At 39.9% G+C, this 23,376-nt stretch overlaps 1 protein-coding gene across 4 annotated transcripts in view; it reads left to right on the top strand.

Annotated features, from left to right (window-relative positions):
- Nucleotides 1–23,376, top strand: part of LOC144063796 (mediator of RNA polymerase II transcription subunit 13-like) — a 106,450-nt gene that overhangs the window by 7,466 nt on the left and 75,608 nt on the right. For 3 of the 4 annotated variants that reach the window (XM_077585643.1, XM_077585642.1, XM_077585641.1), the window contains exon 1: nucleotides 77–1,190. In XM_077585643.1, the coding sequence (XP_077441769.1) occupies nucleotides 1,119–1,190 (72 nt within the window). In that variant the 5' untranslated portion in view covers nucleotides 77–1,118. Of the gene's footprint in view, nucleotides 1–76; nucleotides 1,191–23,376 lie in introns of those variants that run through there. The other variant, XM_077585640.1, reaches the window with a different exon arrangement.

Here is a 23,376-nt window from a genome sequence, read left to right as displayed (position 1 = left end):
CCCCCCCCCCCCCCCCCGCTCCTCACTCCACACACCACCACTTCTTATTTACCAACCTCAATGACATGATCACACATAGCGAGGACGCCAAATCTGCGCGAGGGCGAGCATTTTTTTACGCGCGCGCTCACACAATAAAACGTGCAAGAAATCGCTGCCTTTTTCTTTTGCCGGCTCTTGGCGTGTGCGTGCGCGCGCGTGTGTGTGCAGCCGCGGGAGGACGTGTCGTAATGATATAAAACTGAAAGGAAGGAAGGCTTTTTTTTTTTTTTTTTTTCCACACACACACACACACAAGCAGAAGGGCTGCTTGTCGCTTTCCTGCCGCTGGAGTAAGAATAGTTTCTCTCCTCTTTCGGACGATCGTGGATTGTGCCCCACTTTTTGTCTCCTAAGGAAGGGTCGAGGGGACGCGAGGATCAAGCGCTGTTTGGGATTTTCTTTTTTCCCCCTCATCTGGAAGAGAATCTCCATCGGTTTTCCTGAATAGAGAAGCAACAGAGGGATTAAAACATTCCTGGCCGGGTTACATTGTGCGCTGAGCTAAGAAAGGCGGCTATAAATAGCCCCCTGCGCGATTCTCGTAAACTATCACAAGTGGTGCATGGGATCGTGAAGAAGAATCACACGCGTGTAAAAAAAAAAAATCACACGAGTGTTTGTTTGTGTGGTTTTTCCTCGAGACGAGAAGTTTTTTTTTGTGTGCGGCGTGCGTGCGGTCGTCGGCGCGTTCGCAACCATGGATTATTATTCCGATTATCACTACGATGTGCGTCTCAGGTTGATCTTCACCAAATGGCGTGGATGTGTCCGCCTGACCTGGATTGGGATCGTGTTTTGATCCCCCCCGCGTGGATTATTTTCAGTTCGACCATGGGCACATCGTGCACTTCTTCTTCTTCTTCTTCGCTGTGAATACGCCCCATTATTTGCTGCTTCTCTTATTTATCTGGACCTCTTGTGAGGTTTCAAGCCTTGCTTTTTTTTTTTTTTTTTGTGGGGGGGCTTTAGCCAACCCCACTTCAGGGACGGGACCCCCGCTCTGTGTGTCAGCCCCTTGGGGTGTTGATGTAGGATTTCGACATGCCCAACGCTGAGGAGCCAAAGCTGGGAGCATTATGACGACAACGACCAACTGGGTGGCGAACGGGGCAAGCCTTGAGGACTGCCACTCCAACATCTTCTCCCTGGTAGGACACCGAGAAACAATTGAATGTCTATGCAAAGTTTACGCTAGCGAGGTCTTGAATGCAAAAGGATTGGATTTAGTTTGGAAGCAGAATTATAAGCGTTTGAAACCTCATGTTGTCCCGGAGGTGCCCCTTCCTGTTATGGCCCCTGGTAGCAGCTAAAACACTGGGAAACAATATTTGTTTTTATAAATAATACAGAGCTGAATATAGATAAACAAAAGGCATGAATTTCAATTTGTTTGAACCTGCTCCTTTTTGTTATCAGAACAATAGCTTTTATATCCAGAGCTGATTTTTTAAATAACCAATAAATAATTAGAAATCCAGCTACAGCCCTGAAAAAAAATATATACATGTATTTGTATATACAATACAGAGCTGAACATGGATGAAAATAAATGCCTAAATCAAAGAGTAATCAAACACCTCTCATCATGGGCTCCCTTGCCAGCTAATTGGGATTAGGCGGTATTAATTGAAAAGTGTTTTCAGTGCTGTGATTGGAGAACAACACTGCATCATTCTGAGGGGTGTTAGTTAGAAATGTGGTTACACGAGGGGGGGGATGTAATAACAATGTGTACACGTCTTTAACACAAATGGCTTGGTTTAGTATCGACATACAATACAGAGCTGATGACATTAAAAAAAAAATGATTTGACACCTTACGTCATGGAGTTCTGGGGGTGCCCCTTCTTTTTTTATTCGGCCCCTGATACCACATGACGTGCACTGGAGAGTATTAGGGACCCTGCATCCTTCAAACTGCTGGGTCAAAAATAGCCCAAAATGGGTTATTTGGGTAACCCTATGTGTTCCTAAAGTGGGACTGACCCCAGTCAGTGGTTCTTCAGCCGTGCTGAGGGTGTGTGTTGGGTTAGGATTGTATCCCACAAAATGGGTTAAATGAGACGTTGCTATTGGGTGAAGTATGACTCTGCTGTTGGGTTAATCAAATGTGACCCCAAAACCGTACGAATTATAACTAATTATAAACAATAATTACATATTTAAACAATTAAAAACATTTTTTTGTAATATATAGTCATTTAATTAATTGTCAACCCCATTGTTGGGGTAAAAAAGAACCCAATATTGGTCAAAATTAGACTACCAAAATTTTTGTATATAAACAACTTTGGGTTGTTTTGGGGCAAAACAACCCAAAGTTGCGTCAAATTGACCCAAGTAGTCGGTCGGTCCAATTTTTGACTAACATTGGGTTATTTTTGACCCAGCACTTTTAAGGGAGTGATGTCATGTGGGTATGATATCATAAGCCAACACTGTATCCTCTGGAAAAGTATTTAGTAGTAGTAGTTAACATTGACAACATATTAAATCAAATAGTTATTAAATGATTAAACCAAGCCAGCAGATGTTTCATTCCTCTTCAAAGGGCGTAAGCACGAACTTTCAAAAACATATGATGATGATGATTTCATCTTTCAAGACAGCAAGTTGAGATCTTAACTGCATTTGGGGATTCACTTCATGGTGTGTCAAAGATGACAATCTGAATGTACTCCAAAAATGCCAGAAATTAAGTTTTTAAAATCAATTAAGTAATTTTAAAATTAACTTTTAAATTAAATTAATTTATTTAAACAAATACATTTGTTTATTTTCAGTTGCAGAACCACCACTACATCATACTGAGGGCTATTTCTAATATTCTCAAAATTTGATTTTGGTCACAACATTAGGTACAACTGGTTCAACTACATAAAAAAAAAAAATCAAATATATTAACTAAGATAAGGTTGTGTGATTTCTAACTAAAGCAAGAAAAGTACAGCATTTGAAATACCTGATTGATTGTTTTACACCACTGTAAACCATATTAATAAACATGTTGTACAATTAATAATGCACAGGCACATTTAGCGGCGCGTGAGGGGCCTTATATTCATTATAGTCCAAAGATTCCCATCAATAAATAGCGCTTAGCATGTGAGGCTAAAATCAGTTCTAATGGAGCAAAACTCACCTTCTAATAATACACATGTAAACGTATAGTGCCGCTCCATACACATACATTGCCTATTTAAGATCACCCCCCCCCCCCTTTTTTTTAAATAATCATTTCAGTCTCCAATGCCGAGTGGCGGCTGCCCCTCAAATATTTCTCTCAGGCATAATGATTTCCTCATCTTCAATATTGTAATGTGTCAAGCTACACAAACGGCTTACCAGCTCATAAATCAGAGGATCGTGCACGCCGAGGAGCAGTCGAAAGCTTTTCACTCCTCCTCCTCCTCCTCCTCCTCCTCCCATCAACCTTCCAGATAAAAGCTGATAAAATGTTAATGTTGCCCTCACAAAGATGGCTCGATAGGAGTTTTCTGACAGGCACAGCGAATATACAGTTTGAGATGAAATTTGGTGACTTTGTCGGGAGGCGGGTGGGAGATTTGGCAGCCCCGTTTAAAAAAAAAAAAAAAAAAAAAAAAGAAAAGAAGAAGAAAAAAAGAAAAGAAAGAAGCAGCGTGCTGACTGTCCAGCTCCCTGAGGGCAGCCAAGTGGAAAGGCATGCAGTGGACTGGAGTACACGCTTTGGCTCCAAACAACAACATCGAGGACCCCAGGGGCAACATTGCGGTAGTTAAATAACTCAAATTGAAAAAAACCCAAAACATTTTTAGTTAACAAAATAAAATGACAAAAATGCTAAAATTGAAAAAAATATATATATTTTTTTAGTTAACAAAATAAAATGACAAAAATGCTTTGAAAAAAGAAAACGATGCTAATAAAGCTAACTAAAACCAGCTATAATTGTCACAAAAATGTCTTTGTTCATTAATATCATAGGTGTTTGGTTTTAAATTTGCAGTAGTTGTTTTGGTATTGCTGCATGTCAGTACACAAGAAATGTACTTTACTTGAGTACTTACGGAAAGTGTGGAACTGCCATCGTGGAGTAAACAGTTCTGTCGTTGGAGCGGACTACATACAAAGTGTTTTGCACATATTGATAAAGTCATTCGAACATCCTACAAAGTGGTTTGAATTTATCGATAAAGTCGTTCAAACGTGTTGGTAAAACCGAGACTTAATGCTAAAAACATGACATTTTTTCCCCCCCTCCGTAATGCAACAGGGTATTGATTTTTGCGTGCACGACAGGCACAAAATTAAGTTCAGAAAATATTTGCTTATTATTCGTATTTTCTACAAGCGATGTTTACTTGCTTAATTTTCACTGTAGGCGCGCTTCATCCTGTCCACCTGTGACGTGGCTGTAGTGCGCAATCACACATGCGCAAGTCAATACCCCATTGCATTATGGGTAAAATGTCATGTTTTGTCTTCTATCTATCAATCTTACAGTCATCATATATTTTTTTTATTTCTTTAATAATTTATTTTAGAGTTTGGTGGACAGTAACAAGGCTGCTAGTGCATTATTGTTGTTTAGTATGTTGTAGTAGTTTACAATAGCAATTCAACTGTATCATATAGCCTACTAATAGTAGTAGATATTACTAATGGTATACACAGGTATAAAATATTTTTTTATGCCATTGAGTGATGCTCCTAGCATTTCAGTTACCGCATTTAGCCGCACCCGTTGGACGGCGTATAACACAACAACCACAATAGTAAACATGCCTGTTAAATTGCCAATCAAAATAAGAAGCATAGATGAGGTTGCAAGATTCATTTGTGCCGGTGGAATGTAGGCGAGTGATGCGGTGCTTACAAACAAAAGCGTACAGTTCAAAAGAGATTTACCAGAAGTTCAATCTAATTCTGGCGCACATGTGATTGAGCTGTGGTCATTTCCTGCCTTTTTTTTTTTTTCAAGTGGTGCAATCATTTGTACACGTGCTTTTTTTTTTTGCTTGTCGTGAAAAGAAGTAGAGATTATTTGTCAAATGCAGTCGTACTGAGGTAGATAGCGTACCTAAAAAGATGTACTTTTCTTGAGTATTTTGAATGATTCATGATGAATGTGTCATGTCTTGTGCCAGGCTAAAGACCAGCAGGTTCCTCCCCCCCAAAATTCAGTAGCTAATGTAGCATTTTTTTTGTTATTCAGTTGACAATCTTAGCAAAACTTTGGGAACAGAGAACCCATAAAAATCTTAAACAAAATTGCAGCCTTAGCAAAGCTAAGATAGCATTAGCACTGTAAACAAGCCAGCGTTAGCCATGGCTGCTACGTTGGTAGCATAAGTTACTTATTCGTACTGTAGTGTTGCTAAACACCAGCGAGTTCAAAAAATTTCCATCAAGTCTGAAAAAAAAAATCCCATACACAAGTGAGGTATCATTTTTGATTAGCTAATATAGTAATGTTTTTTTGTTTTAAACTTTGGGATAATAATCTAATAAATAGCTTCTTCAACAAAATTGCAGCTCTAGTAAACTAAGCTAGCATTAGGGCTGTAAACAAGCCAGTGTTAGCCATGGCTGCTACGTTGGTAGCATAAGTTACTTATTCGTACTGTAGTGTTGCTAAACACCAGCGAGTTCAAAAAATTTCCATCAAGTCTGAAAAAAAAAATCCCATACACAAGTGAGGTATCATTTTTGATTAGCTAATATAGTAATGTTTTTTTTTTTTAAACTTTGGGATAATAATCTAATAAATAGCTTCTTCAACAAAATCGCAGCTCTAGTAAACTAAGCTAGCATTAGCGCTGTAAACAAGCCAGCGTTAGCCATGGCTGCTACGTTGGTAGCATAAGTTACTTATTCGCACTGTAGTGTTGCTAAACACCAGCGAGTTCAAAAAATTTCCATCAAGTCTGAAAAAAAAAAATCCCATACACAAGTGAGATATCATTTTTGATTAGCTAATATAGTAATGTTTTTTTTTTTTAACTTTGGGATAATAATCTAATAAATAGCTTCTTCAACAAAATCGCAGCTCTAGTAAACTAAGCTAGCATTAGCACTGTAAACAAGCCAGCGTTAGCCATGGCTGCTACGTTGGTAGCATAAGTTACTTATTCGTACTGGAGTGTTGCTATAATGCTAAATGTTATCTTTATTAAGTTAAATTTTTTGGGCATATACAATCAATTAAAAATCTGATTCAGATGATTCAACTGGAGTTTGTTTCTTAAAATTCAACTCGTGGTGCAAGATTACAGATTAGATGACTGTCAAGTTTATAATGACAGTTTTGTTTTGACAAAGTAATTCTTTCTTTCTTTCTTTCTTTTCAATGTACAAACTCCCCTTTGAGTACAGGAGTTGAATCAGAACTTCTACTTTTATTATTATTATTATTATTATTTTACACACAAGTTCGACTGAGTTGGGTCCAAAAGCAACTGACTGCCCCCTTTTTTTTTGTTACAAAACAATTAGATTTTTAGGGGTTATTTGGTGGACCCCCCCCCCCCCCAAAAAAAAAAAAATGTGGGTCAAATTTACCCAATTAGCGGCATGTGTATTTTTGACCCATAATTGGGTTATTTTAGACCCTACTTCTTTCTTTCTTTTTATAGACAGCGTGTGAGCACTTGCATCTCTATTCAAATATAAAAAATAGTGTAGCCGGCCTCTTTTTATTATCAACTGGGCATTACTTGACCTATGTTGTAACATAAAAAAAAGGTCTTGGCTAAGCAGTCTGACAACCTGTTTTACTGCATTCCTCCATGTGCTAACCTTGTCGCTCTCACTGATTTACTGCTTGTAACTGCAACTTGCATCATTATCATAAAAAAAAAAGAGAAAAGAAGTGGAGACAGAAAGGAAGAGGAAGATGTGATGGGACTTTACAAGGCGCGTTTACTGTCGCGAGCCGTCCGTCAGCGGCGTCACACGCCGGGCGGAAATCGACGCATGCAGACATCGGCGAACCAACGATTATCCAGCCGTGACGGGGTGCAAAAAAAAAAAAACGAGTCCTGCGTAGGACGTGAGCTGGCGGCGGAGGAGGGGAAAGGGCGGAGGACGAGACGACGAGGGGTGGGGGAATGTTTTTGAGCTCTGACACAGAGGGAGAGAGCGAGAGAGAGGGAGGGAGAGAGAGAGCGAGCGGGGCTGAGGGACTGCAGTGGAATCTGTTTTCATTTTAGGAAAGTATTATGACTGATGTGCATTTCCTGACTGCTGGCCTCAGCCCCCGTTTGAGCGAGCGAGTCAGACGGCGGGAGAGAAAATTAAAGAGCGAGGGAGCATAATGAGAGAGGGAGGGCGGAGAGGGAGCGAGAACACTCGTCTGGCTGTGGACATGTGCGGCTTATTGTAACAGTGACTCAAGCTAAGCAAAGGCGGAGACTATAAAAAAAAAAAAAAGAGAGAAAAAAAAAAAGAGCAACACACAGGAAGCCTCCACTGGGCTCTTTGTACACTCACCGGCCAGTAAATTAGGTACACCTGCACCAACCAAAGCCATTTCGCAACCTTTATTGCGCCAAGGCACGTTTGTAATTACTGTAGTATTGGTGTTGGATGCGTGCCTTGAAGGGGCGTGGCCTAGCGAGTGACATCAGAGGCTCCTTGCGAGTCTTCACGTTTTACATTTGACTCGTTTGTCCCATTCACTGTGCGTCAGCAAATGGGGCTCTCCTTGCCCACAGGTGAGGGCATCGCCGTGCATTACAGTGGGATAGGGGGCCGAATTGTCGTGAATAGCTGTCGTCATTCGAGTGATTAAATGAATAAATATGCCAAAATTCATGAATTTCTTCATTCAGATTCATTAAATGAAATTTCAACTGACTAAATTCAGAAGCACTTATCGCCACTTGGTGTGGTATCGGCGACTACTCAAGAGCTGGCTACTTGTGCGTTAGCAAATGTGGCTCTCCTTGCCCACAGGTGAGGGCATCACCGTGCATTACAGTGGGATAGGGGGCCGAATTGTCGTGAATAGCTGTCGTCATTCGAGTGATTAAATGAATAAATATGCCAAAATTCATCAAGTACGTCATTCAGATTCATTAAATTAAATTTAAATTTAATTGACTAAATTACTAAAAAGTACTTATCGGCACTTGGTATGGTAAGAGCTTGGCTACTTGTGCTGATATCGGTCTGAAGAAAGTGGTATGGAACATCCCTCATGCTAAATATTAGCATGTCATTGGGATTTTGCATTGTTTGTTAGCATTAAGATAATTAGCTTTGCTTGGTTGTTGAAACTACACAAGGTATAATTCGGTTTTACGTTCAGGCCTACTTTGACGGTGAACTTCAGTTAAACACCTCTTTGAACCCTCGTGAACCTCTGATTAAGTGTTTACCATAAAAATAGAAAAAGATTGTGAAGGCACGATTCGCGCAGCGTTCCTCTTTTTTTTTTCTCTCCATACACCTCTTCTATTGGCTCTCAGTCCATGTCCGGCGGTCATAACGTTGCTACCCGCTGGCGTCCTCAGCCAGGAGACAACCTTCAAACAGTCCCCGTGTAACGCGTCCATAAACAGGACGGAGATGGAAGGCGCCCACACGGCCACGCAAACATGCAGGATGTATCTCATATTGGAAACGCACTAAATCTGCCAGCCACGCTTGCACATGCACACAGTATATATGTTTTATGGACTTGAAAGGGGGGGGGGGGGGGCTGTGAAAATATCCCCGCCAAGGACGCCGGTTGTGCAAACACAGGTAGAATGCAGACTCTTTAATTAGAGGACGTCTTGCCATACACCCCACCCCCCCACCCCCCCAACGGGCGGGGAGTGCACCGCTGGTAATTAAAGTGTCCTCGAGTGGAGGGTCTAATGTGATCAACTAAGAGGCGCTCATTAGCACAAACTGTATTCCAATAGAGACCCCGCCTTTATAATAACGACGCGATGGTCCGGCCCAGAAATAAAGCGCTAAGCTATGCAGCTGTGGGAGCGCCATTAAGCGGCGGCGTCTTGATTTATGGCGGACGAGGCGCGGCGGCTTGTAAGGAGATGTGGTGTCGTGTCTTTTTAGCGCGGGGCTGTTTGTGTTTGCTTTTTTTTTTTTTATTAATAGGACTGACCGAGAAGCGCGGGAGAGCGAGGAGCGGTGGAACTTCAAGTCGGACAGGCGCGGGAGATAAATAGGACGTGATGCGTGGAAAACAATTTGTTTGGACATTGTTTTGTAACAGTTGAGAAGTTACTGCGTACAGGGTGGGAATGAGTCATATGTCATATTTCACATATTTGCGGATGTTTTTTTCCAACATTAAAAAAAAATGTATAAAGACGTTTCTTATTAGCGTTTTATAATATAAGACAAACATTCACAAAAATTGCACCCCCCCCAAAAAAAATCATCCGATTTTTGCCGATTTTTCTCTATTGTAAATTTTAAATTATAGGACAAGTATTGTTAAGTTAAAAACAAATATTGTTTAAATGATATATATATTTTTTGCTTTTGGTAACATAAGACAATGATAATGACCCCCCCCCCTCACACACACACATACAAAATTGCAAAAACAAAGAAAATATAAATATATATATATAAAAAAAAAGAGCGGGAAAAAATGTTCAACTAATAAAAATAGTTAAAATAAAATTTTGACGTTTATAGCCGTCAATGGCAGTGAATGAGTTAATTAAAAAAATGAAATAAAAATAAGAATAATAAAAAACAAACAAATACATTTAAAAAAAATATAGAAAAAAATAAATATTCCATTTAGCATAATGATAAAAAATTTTGGGGAACAAAGACCTTTCTTCCTGACGCAAATGATGATTCGCCAACGTGTCAGTCCGTCGCAGTATGGCGGCAACTACTGCCAAGTAGGACTTTTTCTTTTGCAGACTGGTTCCCTTTTCCCAACTAGTGTTGTCTTGGATCTTATCAAAGCGTCAATCCAGAGAGGTGAAGCCCCAGTTCAAAGAGGGAGTGTAGAATGCTGTAGGCTGCTAGCGAGGCAACCACCGCTGGCTTCCCGAGTTGGTAAACGGGACTAGACGGAGGGGGGGGGGGGGGTATTTGGGAGCGCCGTGGCCCGAGTGTGAAATATGCACGTCCCGCCGTCCCAGCTGTGTTTCTATTCTTAGCGCCCGCCGGTGTCGGAGCATGTGCGCCGGGCGACAGGAGGCTGAGCGGGGAGGCGGGATTGGCAGCGAGCGAGCGACGCTAGCTGGCTGCTGGAAAGTTAGCTTGGCAGACCAGCAAAAGACTGGCAGATCCAGTCCTGGATGGAGAGATTAAACACATCATTGTCACGCCGCCGCAGCCTCCGCCGCCGCCGCCGCCGCTCTTATTTATGACGAATTTAGCTGTTATGTTGCATCAGGGGGATGTTCTTGTTATCTCGGGCAGAGACACTCCATCTGGCTCCGACACATCTTCACGGATTATTCTGCCTTCCAATACATTTTCCGGTCTACCCCTGCCAAGCGTGTTACACTTTCATCCGCGTGCGGTTGCGCCTGCGCAACTTCCGGTCTACTTTTCAAGCACGCTCTTTCTTGATCAGCAAATGATTACGTTTCGGTGAGGCGTCAACATTTCCAAGAAATCTTTACTTTTATACTGTATACTGACGGAAATCTTCGTTCAGGTTGAGAGCTCTAATGTCCAATCAGCTTTGATTCAAATCTGACACTGAGCATTTAGTAGCGGTTGTACTTAACCTGGGAAATCCTATTTAACACGCTTATAATCCCAATCGCAGATCAGGTTGTAATTTGTTGTTGCTTAAGTGCCTGAAAACACTGTCGGACGCGAGCCCGGCGAACAGCAAGAAATTGGATGATGAAATGCAACAAGCACGTTTGATCTGAAAGTGAAAACAGCAAGCGCATTGCGCCGTTGTTTTCGTTTTGACAAACTTGCACTTGCCTGCATTGCATACTCAAAAGAAGGCCGACTATATGCAGTATCCCCAATTTTTAGTGTACGTAGTACCAAGATTGACCTGTGAGAGGCAGCATGGTGCCTCGGCTTCCAAACTGCCGAAAAACACAAAGCAGATGGAGAAGAAGAAGCGATAGGAAAAAGCTAGGCTAGCTGTTAGCTTCAGGATATTTCTTCTTATGTTGCAATCACGTTGCCAAAATCGGTGTTGGAAATATTGAACAGGTTTAAAATGTACAATTTACAAGCAAGTTATGAAGAGAAAAAAAACAAATTGTTTCTTTTGCCACGCCACTATATACTATATACTATATACTGTAAATAAACATTAACCTTGACCTTCCTCTGTTTGAATTATTCTTATATACCGCAGTGTCACATCAGCGGTGAGCTAATTTGAGCACAGACTCGTGGGCTACGCATGTTGAACGTGGGGCTAACTAGTACCCGCTGGCATGTTTATTTATTTAAAGACAATTTACATTAATCAGAACAAAACGACATCTGCGTTTTAGGGCTGGGCAATAAATCGAATTCATTCGATGCATCGTCATTTTAAAAATCGAAAATTTTCTAAATCGTGAAATCTTTTGTATTATTAAAAGTTGTCGTTCTTATTTTGTGTTACATTCAAATGTTTTTGTGGCAGAATGCTGGTAGGGTGTTTTACAAGACATGTTTACAATAGCTACTAGGGGTGGGAATCTTTGAATGTTTCACGATTCGATTCCGATTTTTGGGCCTACGATTTGATTCAGAATCGATTTTCGATTAAGAACGACTTTTGATTCAAAATGATTTGATTGACAATGATTTTTGCTTCAATTTATAGATGTGCAAGGAATTGTAATGATCTACTCCAGTCTGACTCGCTAATGCTAATTAGCATGCTACTCGGAGCACTTTTATCACTCAAAAGAACGGCTCCACACGGCAAAGAAACCCCACTTTTATTGGAATAACTTGATCGTGACTTTTTCCTTCTACTCTCTAATGTGTCTACAACTTAACAGTGTATTAGACCGCGTGGAGCCACACTGCTCCTCAGTGGCCAAACCGGGTATTAACATAACATGAACAGCGCTCCAAATAAAGGCACACACAGACAAAGACAGAGAAAAAAAAAAGTCAAACGTTTTTGCAAAAGTTTCATTGTTAGACTTTGCAGCTTCAGGCTCCACAACAGCGTTAACAACCCCAAACGCTGCATTAGTTTTCAGTCCAAAACTGCCCGCTCAGCCGCTGATTTTGCAGGTGACAAATGTTGAGGCGTCTTTATCTTAAGGCCCATCTTTTAACCACGGAAGCCGCACTGACAACCAGAATGAACTTTATTGAAGGGATGCATTCGCAAGCTTGTAAGTGGGGCCCATATATTTCCTGCAACCCAAACGGCTCTGCCGGTATCCCACCTGGCCTCCGTCCAGAGCCCACTTAGGTTGAAAGGGCGGCCAACAAGAGAGAGAGGGAGAGAGACAACATGGTGTTGTCTGCTGGCCGCCGCAAATTGTAATGATCATCATGTGCTCATGTTCCGCCGAGAGATTATAATCTGTGACCAATCAGAAGGCTACTTGTGAACAAACACGTGCGCGGACTGTTGATTCACGGCGTTTGTGTTGCATCGATTCGCCCTCGCGCTCATCTCGAATTAGCTCCATGATTCTTTTTTTTTTTTTTTTTTTTTTTTTTTAATGGCAAATGTGTACAGCTCAATTTCAGTCCTGGCTTGCGTTTAGTAATAAAAGCAGAGATGAGAACCTTTGTGTGTAAACGGTTAGCGAGACAAACCCGCCTGTTGCGAGTCCGTACCTGCCCAGGTGAGATCCAGGTTCAAGTCGGTGGCATGGCCGTGACTACTTCCTGACTCGTGAACGCTCTCTACTCGTGCGCTGCTGGAGCAAGAGAGGAAGAGAAGAAAAAAAATCGATGCAGTAGATTGCAAGCAAAAATGAGATATGTTTCATACCACTTATGCTCCATTTAGCCAATTTCGGGAACAATAACACTGTTTGCTACTCGTAGGCACTGACGCCTCCATGCAGGGCTGATCAGCTAACCACAGCGGTGATTCATTTTTTTCTCCTTTTACATCATCTATTATGGAATTACACATACACATTGACAGAGAGATTTAATACAAGATACAATGCAAAGCAATTGAAATTCTTTCCCAAGGTGTTTATTTATTTTTAACTCATTCACTGCCATTGACGGCTATAGACGTCAAAAATTCTTTTTATTTTTTTATTTTATTTATTTCTACTAGTTAAACATTTCCCCCCCACTTTTGTTAACAAGAGTATAAAAACCTAGATTTTTTTGTTTATTGTATTAGAACAAATATAACGTTTGTGATTAATCGTGAGTTAACTAGTGAAGTCATGCGATTAATTACGATAAAAAATTGTAATTGCCTGACGCCCCTAATTTTTAATAATCTTTTTTTTAAAAAAAAAAGATTATTACAAATAAAAATATTAGTTTTTTTTTTAAAGAAAATATTTAAAGTAATTCATCAGGCGATTACAATTTGTAATTGTAATTATTCGAATGAATAAAAAAAAAAAAAAAAAGTAATTATTCGCATGAATTGCCTAGTTAACTCATGATTAATCACAAATTTGTTCTAAATGTACCCCAAAAAATCTTTTTTAGGTTTTCATATTCTTGCCATCACTGTGTCTTCATTAACTCATTCACTGCCATAAATTCATTAAAAAAAAAGATTATAAAAATGCATGACTTCAATAGTTAACTCAGGATTAATCACACATTTTATATCGGTTCTAGTGGTTGTCAATAGTTGTCAATGTCAGTGAATGAATAAAAATAAAGAAAAGATAAAATTCAGGGTGTCAGGCAATTCAAGTTTTTAATCATAATTAATCACATGACTTCACTAGTTAACTCGCGATTAATCACAAATTTCATATCTGTTCTAAATGTGCAATAAAAAAAATTCTAGGTTTTCATACTCTTGGTAACAAAAGTGGAAAAAAAATGTTAAACTAATAGAAATAGTTCAAATGAATTTTTGACGGTTATAGCCGTCAATGGCAGTGAATGAGTTAAAAAAAAACACAGACCACAATTCGATTTCAGGGTGTTTATGATTATTATATATTATACATTATGATCTATTGTAAATAAATAATCTCAAAAGATCTAATCATTATTTTTCCTTTACATATTTCAAGTGCATTCATGTTATCTTGCAGGATGAACAAGGTGTGTCACTCTGTTGTTAAGAGTTAGTGTTATAATTAGTGTTTTGACTGTCATACTGTTATTAGTCATGTAACTGTTAATTGCTTGCCTGGACCGGTTGAATGCGCTCACAGCTTTTGTCAAACCTCCAATAAAGTTGAAACCCTTAAGAACAAGCGTATCATAAATATCACCCAGTTACTAATTAATATGTTCCCCACAGCATCTCTTAAATTTTTTTTTAAAAAAAGTTGGCCAAGAAAATGGACTAATATTCCAACAACCAAATGATCTGCGTGTGCAATATATCAAACGAAAGAAGAGAGCTGCTAGTTTTAGACACAAAAGAGCAATACTAAAATAGATACAAAGAATATTTTGTTCTTGCTTCATCTTTTCCTTTGTTTGCAGGAGAGAGAAAAAAAATCCTGCAGCTGTTGTATGTTGCTTAGCAACAATTTTTGCGCTTCTGTGTCTTCCGTGGCGGTTCTGCGAGTCTTTGTCTTGACTTCATTTCTGCGCGCCTCGTCACACTTAATTAAGTCACAGACACTAGTGAGGCCGACTGGTTTATTTATTTGCACCTTAATTATTTAGGCTAAGCAAGATTTGCCCTTTTCGGGCCATCGCGCCATGCTTTGACAGCAGTTGGACGCGGAGGCTTTGTGTGTCGTTATTTGCGTCCGAGTGCCTCCCGCCGCCCGCCTCTTTGTGTCAGGTGAGGCGGCGGCGGCGGCGGCTTTGGACGGAGGTTCGCCGCCGCCGCCGCGTGATTGGCAGCTCTATCTGTCACTCAGCCCGGGGGACTCTCGCTGCTCTAATTAGGTCACTTGGCTTGCTCACCTCCCAGGGCCGCGTGCTGCAGATCAAATGACGCCGTCCTGTGTTGTGGGTTTGGGCGGAGGTGGCGGCACAAAGCGAAGGAAAAGCATCTGTTTAGTGCCTGCAGCCCCGCGGGCCGCTTTTGCTTCCAATCCCCCCGCGCGTCCTCCGCACCTGTTTGCCGCTTTGGGGTCGGTACTTGCGCTCCTTCTCCAGTGCAGTAATGCGCATTGCTCTTCATTTGCGTTGGAAGACGCCCGAGGGGAGCGCGACTCCTCGTGGGTTAATTTGATTTCAGACGGCTAATTGATGGAAGGAAATGGGGGGGGGGGGGTCGTCGTCTTGTCTCTATTGACTTTGCAACACTCGTAAAACAAAAGTAACCCAAATTGGGTGAAATAGCTAACCCAGCGCTGGGTAGGTGGGTTAATTTGATTTCAGACGGCTAATTGATGGAAGGGGGGGGGGAGGTCGTCGTCTTGTCTCTATTGACTTTGCAACACTCGTAAAACAAAAGTAACCCAAATTGGGTGAAATAGCTAACCCAGCGCTGGGTAGGTGGGTTAATTTGATTTCAGACGGCTAATTGATGGAAGGGGGGGGGGGGGATTCGTTGTCTTGTCTCTATTGACTTTGCAACACTCGTAAAAAAAAAGTAGCCCAAATTGGGTGAAATAGCTAACCCAGCGCTGGGTAGGTGGGTTAATTTGATTTTAGACGGCTAATTAATGGAAAGGGGGGGAAGAGTCGTCGTCTTGTCTCTATTGACTTTGCAACACTCGTAAAACAAAAGTAACCCAAATTGGGTGAAATAGCTAACCCAGCGCTGGGTACGTGGGTTAATTTGACTTTAGGCCGCTAATTAATGGAAAGGGGGGGAAGAGTCGTCGTCTTGTCTCTATTGACTTTGCAACACTCGTAAAACAAAAGTAACCCAAATTGGGTGAAATAGCTAACCCAGTGCTGGGAAGGTGGGTTAATTTGATTTCAGACGGCTAATTGATGGAAGTGGGGGGGGGGGGGTCGTCGTCTTGTCTCTATTGACTTTGCAACACTCGTAAAACAAAAGTAACCCAAATTGGGCGAAATAGCTAACCCAGCGCTGGGTACAAAAGGGGGACCAAGCCTATGGTTGTTTACCGGGTAGAGGATTTTGACCTAGCAGGTTGGGTCAAGATTTGGATCGAAGAAGGGGTAAAATCTATACTCTTAAAACTGTTGGGTCAAGAACAACCTAAATTGGGTATAAAATTGGACCACCCGCTAGCGTGTGTGAATTTCACGCAATTTCCTGGGTTGTTGTGTACAGAAAAAAAAAAAAATTGTACAAAAGAGCCCCCCAAAATCATGTGTTTTGTACAAAAAACAAAACAAAGCTGGGTCAAATTGACCCAAGTTAGCAGGTTGGTCCAAGTTTTGACCCAGCATTTTTAATGGTGTAGCTTCCATTCATCACCATTGGCGCTTTTCCACCGGACCGGTTTCACACCGAAGCGGCATTTTTTGTCCCCAGAAGTTCGTGTCTCCATGGGACTTTTTCGGGGCAGAGCGATTACAACAGAACCGCTTTTTAGAACCATCTCGAAGGTGGTTCTGCAGCGCCGGTCGTTTGGGACCGAGCGGGGCCGTGTCGTCACTGTCATCTGATTGGCCGACAGCAACGCAGCAAGCAACGTTGTGGAGCGCGCCCATTTCTTTATTTCATGCAAGCGAGGCAAGAATCACCCGCCGGTCTTCGCCAAAGTCAGAAAAATATAGTATATACAATAAACGACATTTACAATTTAAGAGGTACTTGTAGATGGATTTGTAATGGTTGTGGTTTAAAAAAAATCACGAGTGCACACCGCTCGCCTGGTGGTGTGTTCCATTCACTTGAATGAGAGCTCCAGCTGCAGCGAAATGAATGAGGCTGAGCTCTCCATTCAGAAATACCCGTAGCTTTGCGTGAAATCAAGATCGCAATATTTCATCCATGGTGGTTCATATGAAATTGTAAATAAATGTTATGGCAGATCCGCACGCACTGCGGGAGTGCAAGTTTGGCTTGGACAGTTCAAATGATACACGGCCTGCCGTGCCGGGCTAATGGGAAAGCGGCATATGTGTAAAAACTGCTGTGTCAAACATTGGACTGACCCAGTAACTTGGGTCAGTTTTACCTAACTTTGGGTTGTTTTGTATAAAGCAACCCTATTTGTTCAAAAAAGAAAAAGAGAGAGAAGAAGCTAGGTTCAAATAAGTTACCAGGTCGGCCCAATTTTTTACCTAAATTGGGTCATTTTTGACCAAGCAGTTTTATAGAGAAAGTAGAGTTTTTACCCCTTCTTGGATCCAAATCTTGAGTTTTAAGAGTGAAACTGCTGGGTCAAACATTGGACTGACCCAGTAACTTGGGGCAATTTTACCTAACTTTAGGTTGTTTTGTACAAACCCTATTGGTTCAAAAAAATGAAAGAGAAGAAGCTCGGTTCAAATTCTTCAAAAGTTCTTCAAAAAAGAAAAAGAGAGAGAAGAAGCTAGGTTCAAATAAGTTACCAGGTCGGTCCAATTTTTGACCTGCATTGGGTTCTTTTTGACCAAGCAGTTTTATAGAAAAAGTAGAGTTTTTACCCCTTCTTGGATCCAAATCTTGAGTTTTAAGAGTAAAACTGCTAGGTCAAAAATGACCCAGGTTAGGTCAAAAATTGGACTGACTCGGTAAATTGGGTAAATTTGACCCAACCTTCCAAAGTTGGATCAAACTGACCCAAGTTAGCTTGTCGGTCAGATTTTTGGCCCAGTATTTTTTTTTTCCACTTTTGCGTATGGAGTATGAAAACCTAGATTTTTTTAAAAATTGTACATTCAGAACAGATATAATATTTGTGATTAATCGCTAGTTGACTAGTGAAGTCATGTGATTAATTACAATTTAAAAAATGTAATCGCCTGACGCCCCTAATTATTATTTTTTTAATTAAAAATAAGGGGCGTCAGACGAATAACATTCTTATTCGTATTTTTATATCTGTTATAAATGTACAAAACATTTTTTTTTCTAGGTTTTCATAAAAAATGAAATGAAAAAAAAAAAAGTTAAACTAATAGAAATAGTTCACATGAAGTTTTGGCGTCTATAGTCGTCAATGGCAGTGAATGAGTTAAACACATCTATAACACTAATACACCCTTAAAACTGCTAGGTTAAAAATAACCCAATTTGCTATTCTATGCTGGGCTAAAAATAACCCATGTTGGGTTATTTAAACCCGACAGTTTTAGGAGTGTACTATGAGTTGTTCTTACCTCAAAGGCCTCACTGTACTTAAACGCTTTGACATATCGAACATTACTTCTTCCTCTTTACTTCTCGACACGAACGTGAGCACGTTCCATGACGGGCCCGACGAAGATAACTTATGACAAAAAAAGCGGCGCGTATCGCCCGCCACGTGAGCAAACCCTCAATATTGGCAACTCGTCAAGCGTCTATAAGCAGATTGCAAGTTGATGAGAAAGCGACGCCACTCGGCCAGAACAAGTGTCTCACTTGTGCCCGACGAGGTAAAACTGCTGATACAAGCCGTCTCTCAATTGCCTAAAGGGCCTCCTTTGTCAGCCCCATCAGCTTCGCGAGGCTCTACAAAGCGTCGTGTGAGAAGTGGGAGAAAGAGAGAGAGAGAGAGAAAGAAGTGTCATTGCTCTTGGATGGCGTGCTTGCAGCGTGTGTGTGTCGGCTTTGATGGAGTTGCCCACTGTGCGCATTAGCCACAATTACACAAGGACCGCTAAAAGCTACAAGCGCCTGTTAAGGCTAATATTCATTTTCTCGGCCGCTTTTAAACACACACAGTTTGAAGTGGGTAAGAATACATTTAGTTTGGTCATTAAGACATTTAATACAACAATAGAATTGACTGTTTTCTATTATAAGTCTATTTGATATTTGTAGCCAATATTATTGCTTTTCGAGGTTGTAAAAACACGGAGGCTCTCAGCTATTCGTGACATCATTATTAGAAACTTTATGTCCCTTTTTTTTTTTTCTCTCTGGAGAGCTCAGTATTGTTCATTCAGTAATTTTACCGATTTGACATGTCATCATCATTGCTCTCCTTTTTTAAATTTTTTTTTTAAATTTAATTAATTTTTTTTTTTTAATTTAATTTAATTTTTTTTTTAAATTTAATTAAAATTATTATTATTTTTTTTACGTCCCTAACCAAGTGTTAATAAATGATTCTTCCGCATCCGAAGATGTTTAAAATCAGCGTCCATCGGAGCCAAAAGGTAGCTGAAGTGAAAATGGATTCTTGTCACCATTCTCGGAGTCTCAAATTTGTCACGTATTGATTTTTATCGCTATCTGAGCTAAGGTGCTTCACGGTCGTGTCATTCTGGTTCATTTTCTGCTATGTGTCAAGCCACTTATCAGTGGAATCTTGTCTTAAGACAAGTCAATAACACTATGATTTTGATATATCAACTATATCGAGACTTAATGATTTCTATTGATATCCAGACATTTTAGCCTCCGTAGTTCACTTCATTATTAGAGCTTTGACTTTTTCCACGTCACAATTTCCAAACTTTGATTATTTTTGCTTCATTCAGCGAGCTATTGTTTGATTGACATCCGAATTAAGATGCTTACTGTAGTTTGCTGTAAGTTCAAAGGTCATATCATATCTGTGTCAATCTGTTATCTGAATTCCAGGAGTGGGGATTGAAAAAAAAAAAAAAAACTTGAATTTTTTTTTCAAAATTGCTCCCACAATATTTCCCTTGCCAGTGAATGCTTCCTACTTATTTTAGCGCTCCGGTTTCGGTTCACACGCACACACATGCCTCCCTCCAGGACCGCACTATGATAAACCTCTGCGGTGTAAGGAAATGAGCCTCTCTGTTGTCTACTCTAATGGATGATGAAGATTATGAGGACATGTCCCGAGCTTGACCTTCTGCCGGAGTACGCATACATGCAGTAATTTCAAGCCCGACTTGCAGGTCACCTTGTTTTCATCAGGACCATACAGTTAACACACTTTCATAAATGATGTTCCCCTGCTGTGTTGGATTGTTTTGTATGTATTTTTAGGCAAGGCAACTTTATTTATATCCCTCATGTCACACACACACACGTTAAAAATTTTGTTAAAAAGTAAAAAATGCGTAAAAAGCATTTATACTTGGTGCAGATTTCACTTATGTTGGAAATGTATCCCATTGGCGTGCAGCATAACAGCTAAATGCTGCTTCACCATGTTTGTTTTCAAACTTGGGTTCCACTAACAGGCCCGAGTCTGCACACTTTTTTACAATATTCTAAACTTTGATTATTTTTGCTTCATTCAGCGAGCTATTGTTTGATTGATATCCGAATTAAGATGCTTACTGTAGTTTGCTATAAGGTCAAAGGTCATATCATATCGCTGTCAATCTGTTATCTAAATTCCAGGAGTGGGGATTGGGAAAAAAAAAAACATACATTTTTTTTTCAAAATTGCTCCCACAATATTTCCCTGCCAGTGAATGCTTCCCATTTATTGTTGTTTTGTATGTATTTTTAGGCAAGGCAACTTTATTTATATCACTCATTTCACACACACGTTAAAAATTTAGTTAAAAATGCGTAAAAACCATTTATACTTGGTGCGGATTTCACTTATGTTGGAAATTTATCCCATTGGCGTGCAGCATAACAGCTAAATGCCGCTTCACCATGTTTGTTTTCAAACTTGGGTTCCACTAACAGGCCCGAGAGTCTGCACACCTTTTTTACAATATTCCAAACTTTGATTATTTTTGCTTCATTCAGCGAGCTATTGTTTGATTGATATCCGAATTAAGATGCTTCCTGTAGTTTGCTGTAAGGTCAAAGGTCATATCATATCTGTGTCAATCTGTTATCTAAATTCCAGGTTTGGGGATTGAAAAAAAAAAAACGTTACATTTATACTTGGTGCAGATTTCACTTATGTTGGAAATGTATCCCATTGGTGTGCAGCATAACAGATAAATGCCGCTTCACCATGTTTGTTTTCAAACTTGGGTTCCACTAACAGGCCCGAGAGTCTGCACACCTTTTTTACAATATTCCAAACTTTGATTATTTTTGCTTCATTCAGCGAGCTATTGTTTGATTGATATCCGAATTAAGATGCTTACTGTAGTTTGCTGTAAGGTCAAAGGTCATATCATATCTGTGTCAATCTGTTATCTAAATTCCAGGTTTGGGAATTGAAAAAAAAAAAAACATACATTTTTTTTTCAAAATTGCTCCCACAATATTTCCCTGCCAGTGAATGCTTCCCATCTATTGTTGTTTTGTATGTATTTTTAGGCAAGGCAACTTTATTTATATCACTCATTTCACACACACACGTTTAAAAATTTAGTTAAAAAGTTAAAAATGCATAAAAAGCATTTATACTTGGTGCGGATTTCACTTATGTTGGAAATTTATCCCATTGGCGTGCAGCATAACAGCTAAATGCCGCTTCACCATGTTTGTTTTCAAACTTGGGTTCCACTAACAGGCCCGAGAGTCTGCACACCTTTTTTACAATATTCCAAACTTTGATTATTTTTGCTTCATTCAGCGAGCTATTGTTTGATTGATATCCGAATTAAGATGCTTTCCTGTAGTTTGCTGTAAGGTCAAAGGTCATATCATATCTGTGTCAATCTGTTATCTAAATTCCAGGTTTGGGGATTGAAAAAAAAAAAAACGTTACATTTATACTTGGTGCAGATTTCACTTATGTTGGAAATGTATCCCATTGGCGTGCAGCATAACAGCTAAATGCCGCTTCACCATGTTTGTTTTCAAACTTGGGTTCCACTAACAGGCCCGAGAGTCTGCACACCTTTTTTACAATATTCCAAACTTTGATTATTTTTGCTTCATTCAGCGAGCTATTGTTTGATTGATATCTGAATTAAGATGCTTTCCTGTAGTTTGCTGTAAGGTCAAAGGTCATATCATATCTGTGTCAATCTGTTATCTAAATTCCAGGTTTGGGGATTGAAAAAAAAAAAAACGTTACATTTATACTTGGTGCAGATTTCACTTATGTTGGAAATGTATCCCATTGGCGTGCAGCATAACAGCTAAATGCCGCTTCACCATGTTTGTTTTCAAACTTGGGTTCCACTAACAGGCCCGAGAGTCTGCACACCTTTTTTACAATATTCCAAACTTTGATTATTTTTGCTTCATTCAGCGAGCTATTGTTTGATTGATATCCGAATTAAGATGCTTTCCTGTAGTTTGCTGTAAGGTCAAAGGTCATATCATATCGCTGTCAATCTGATATCTAAATTTCAGGAGTGGGGATTGGAAAAAAAAAAAACATACATTTTTTTTTCAAAATTGCTCCCACAATATTTCCCTGCCAGTGAATGCTTCCCATTTATTGTTGTTTTGTATGTATTTTTAGGCAAGGCAACTTTATTGATATCACTCATTTCACACACACACACGTTAAAATTTTAGTTAAAAAGTTAAAAATGCATAAAAAGCATTTATACTTGGTGCAGATTTCACTTATGTTGGAAACGTATCCCATTGGCGTGCAGCACAACAGCTAAATGCCGCTTCACCATGTTTGTTTTCAAACTTGGGTTCCACTAACAGGCCCGAGAGTCTGCACACCTTTTTACAATATTCCAAACTTTGATTATTTTTGCTTCATTCAGCGAGCTATTGTTTGATTGATATCCGAATTAAGATGCTTCCTGTAGTTTGCTGTAAGGTCAAAGGTCATATCATATCTGTGTCAATCTGTTATCTAAATTCCAGGTTTGGGGATTGAAAAAAAAAAAAACGTTACATTTATACTTGGTGCAGATTTCACTTATGTTGGAAATGTATCCCATTGGCGTGCAGCATAACAGCTAAATGCCACTTCACCATGTTTGTTTTCAAACTTTGGTTCCACTAACAGGCCCGAGAGTCTGCACACCTTTTTTACAATATTCCAAACTTTGATTATTTTTGCTTCATTCAGCGAGCTATTGTTTGATTGATATCCGAATTAAGATGCTTTCCTGTAGTTTGCTGTAAGGTCAAAGGTCATATCATATCTGTGTCAATCTGTTATCTAAATTCCAGGTTTGGGGATTGAAAAAAAAAACCCGTTACATTTATACTTGGTGCAGATTTCACTTATGTTGGAAATGTATCCCATTGGCGTGCAGCATAACAGCTAAATGCCGCTTCACCATGTTTGTTTTCAAACTTGGGTTTCACTAACAGGCCCGAGTCTGCACACTTTTTTTTACAATATTCCAAACTTTGATTATTTTTGCTTCATTCAGCGAGCTATTGTTTGATTGATATCCGAATTAAGATGCTTCCTGTAGTTTGCTGTAAGGTCAAAGGTCATATCATATCTG

This window comes from Vanacampus margaritifer, chromosome 14 (genome assembly GCF_051991255.1).
Source record: "Vanacampus margaritifer isolate UIUO_Vmar chromosome 14, RoL_Vmar_1.0, whole genome shotgun sequence".
NCBI lineage: Eukaryota > Metazoa > Chordata > Actinopteri > Syngnathiformes > Syngnathidae > Vanacampus > Vanacampus margaritifer.
The sequence above is the reverse complement of the archived record's forward strand: the minus strand, read 5'-3'. Positions and strand labels throughout refer to the sequence as shown.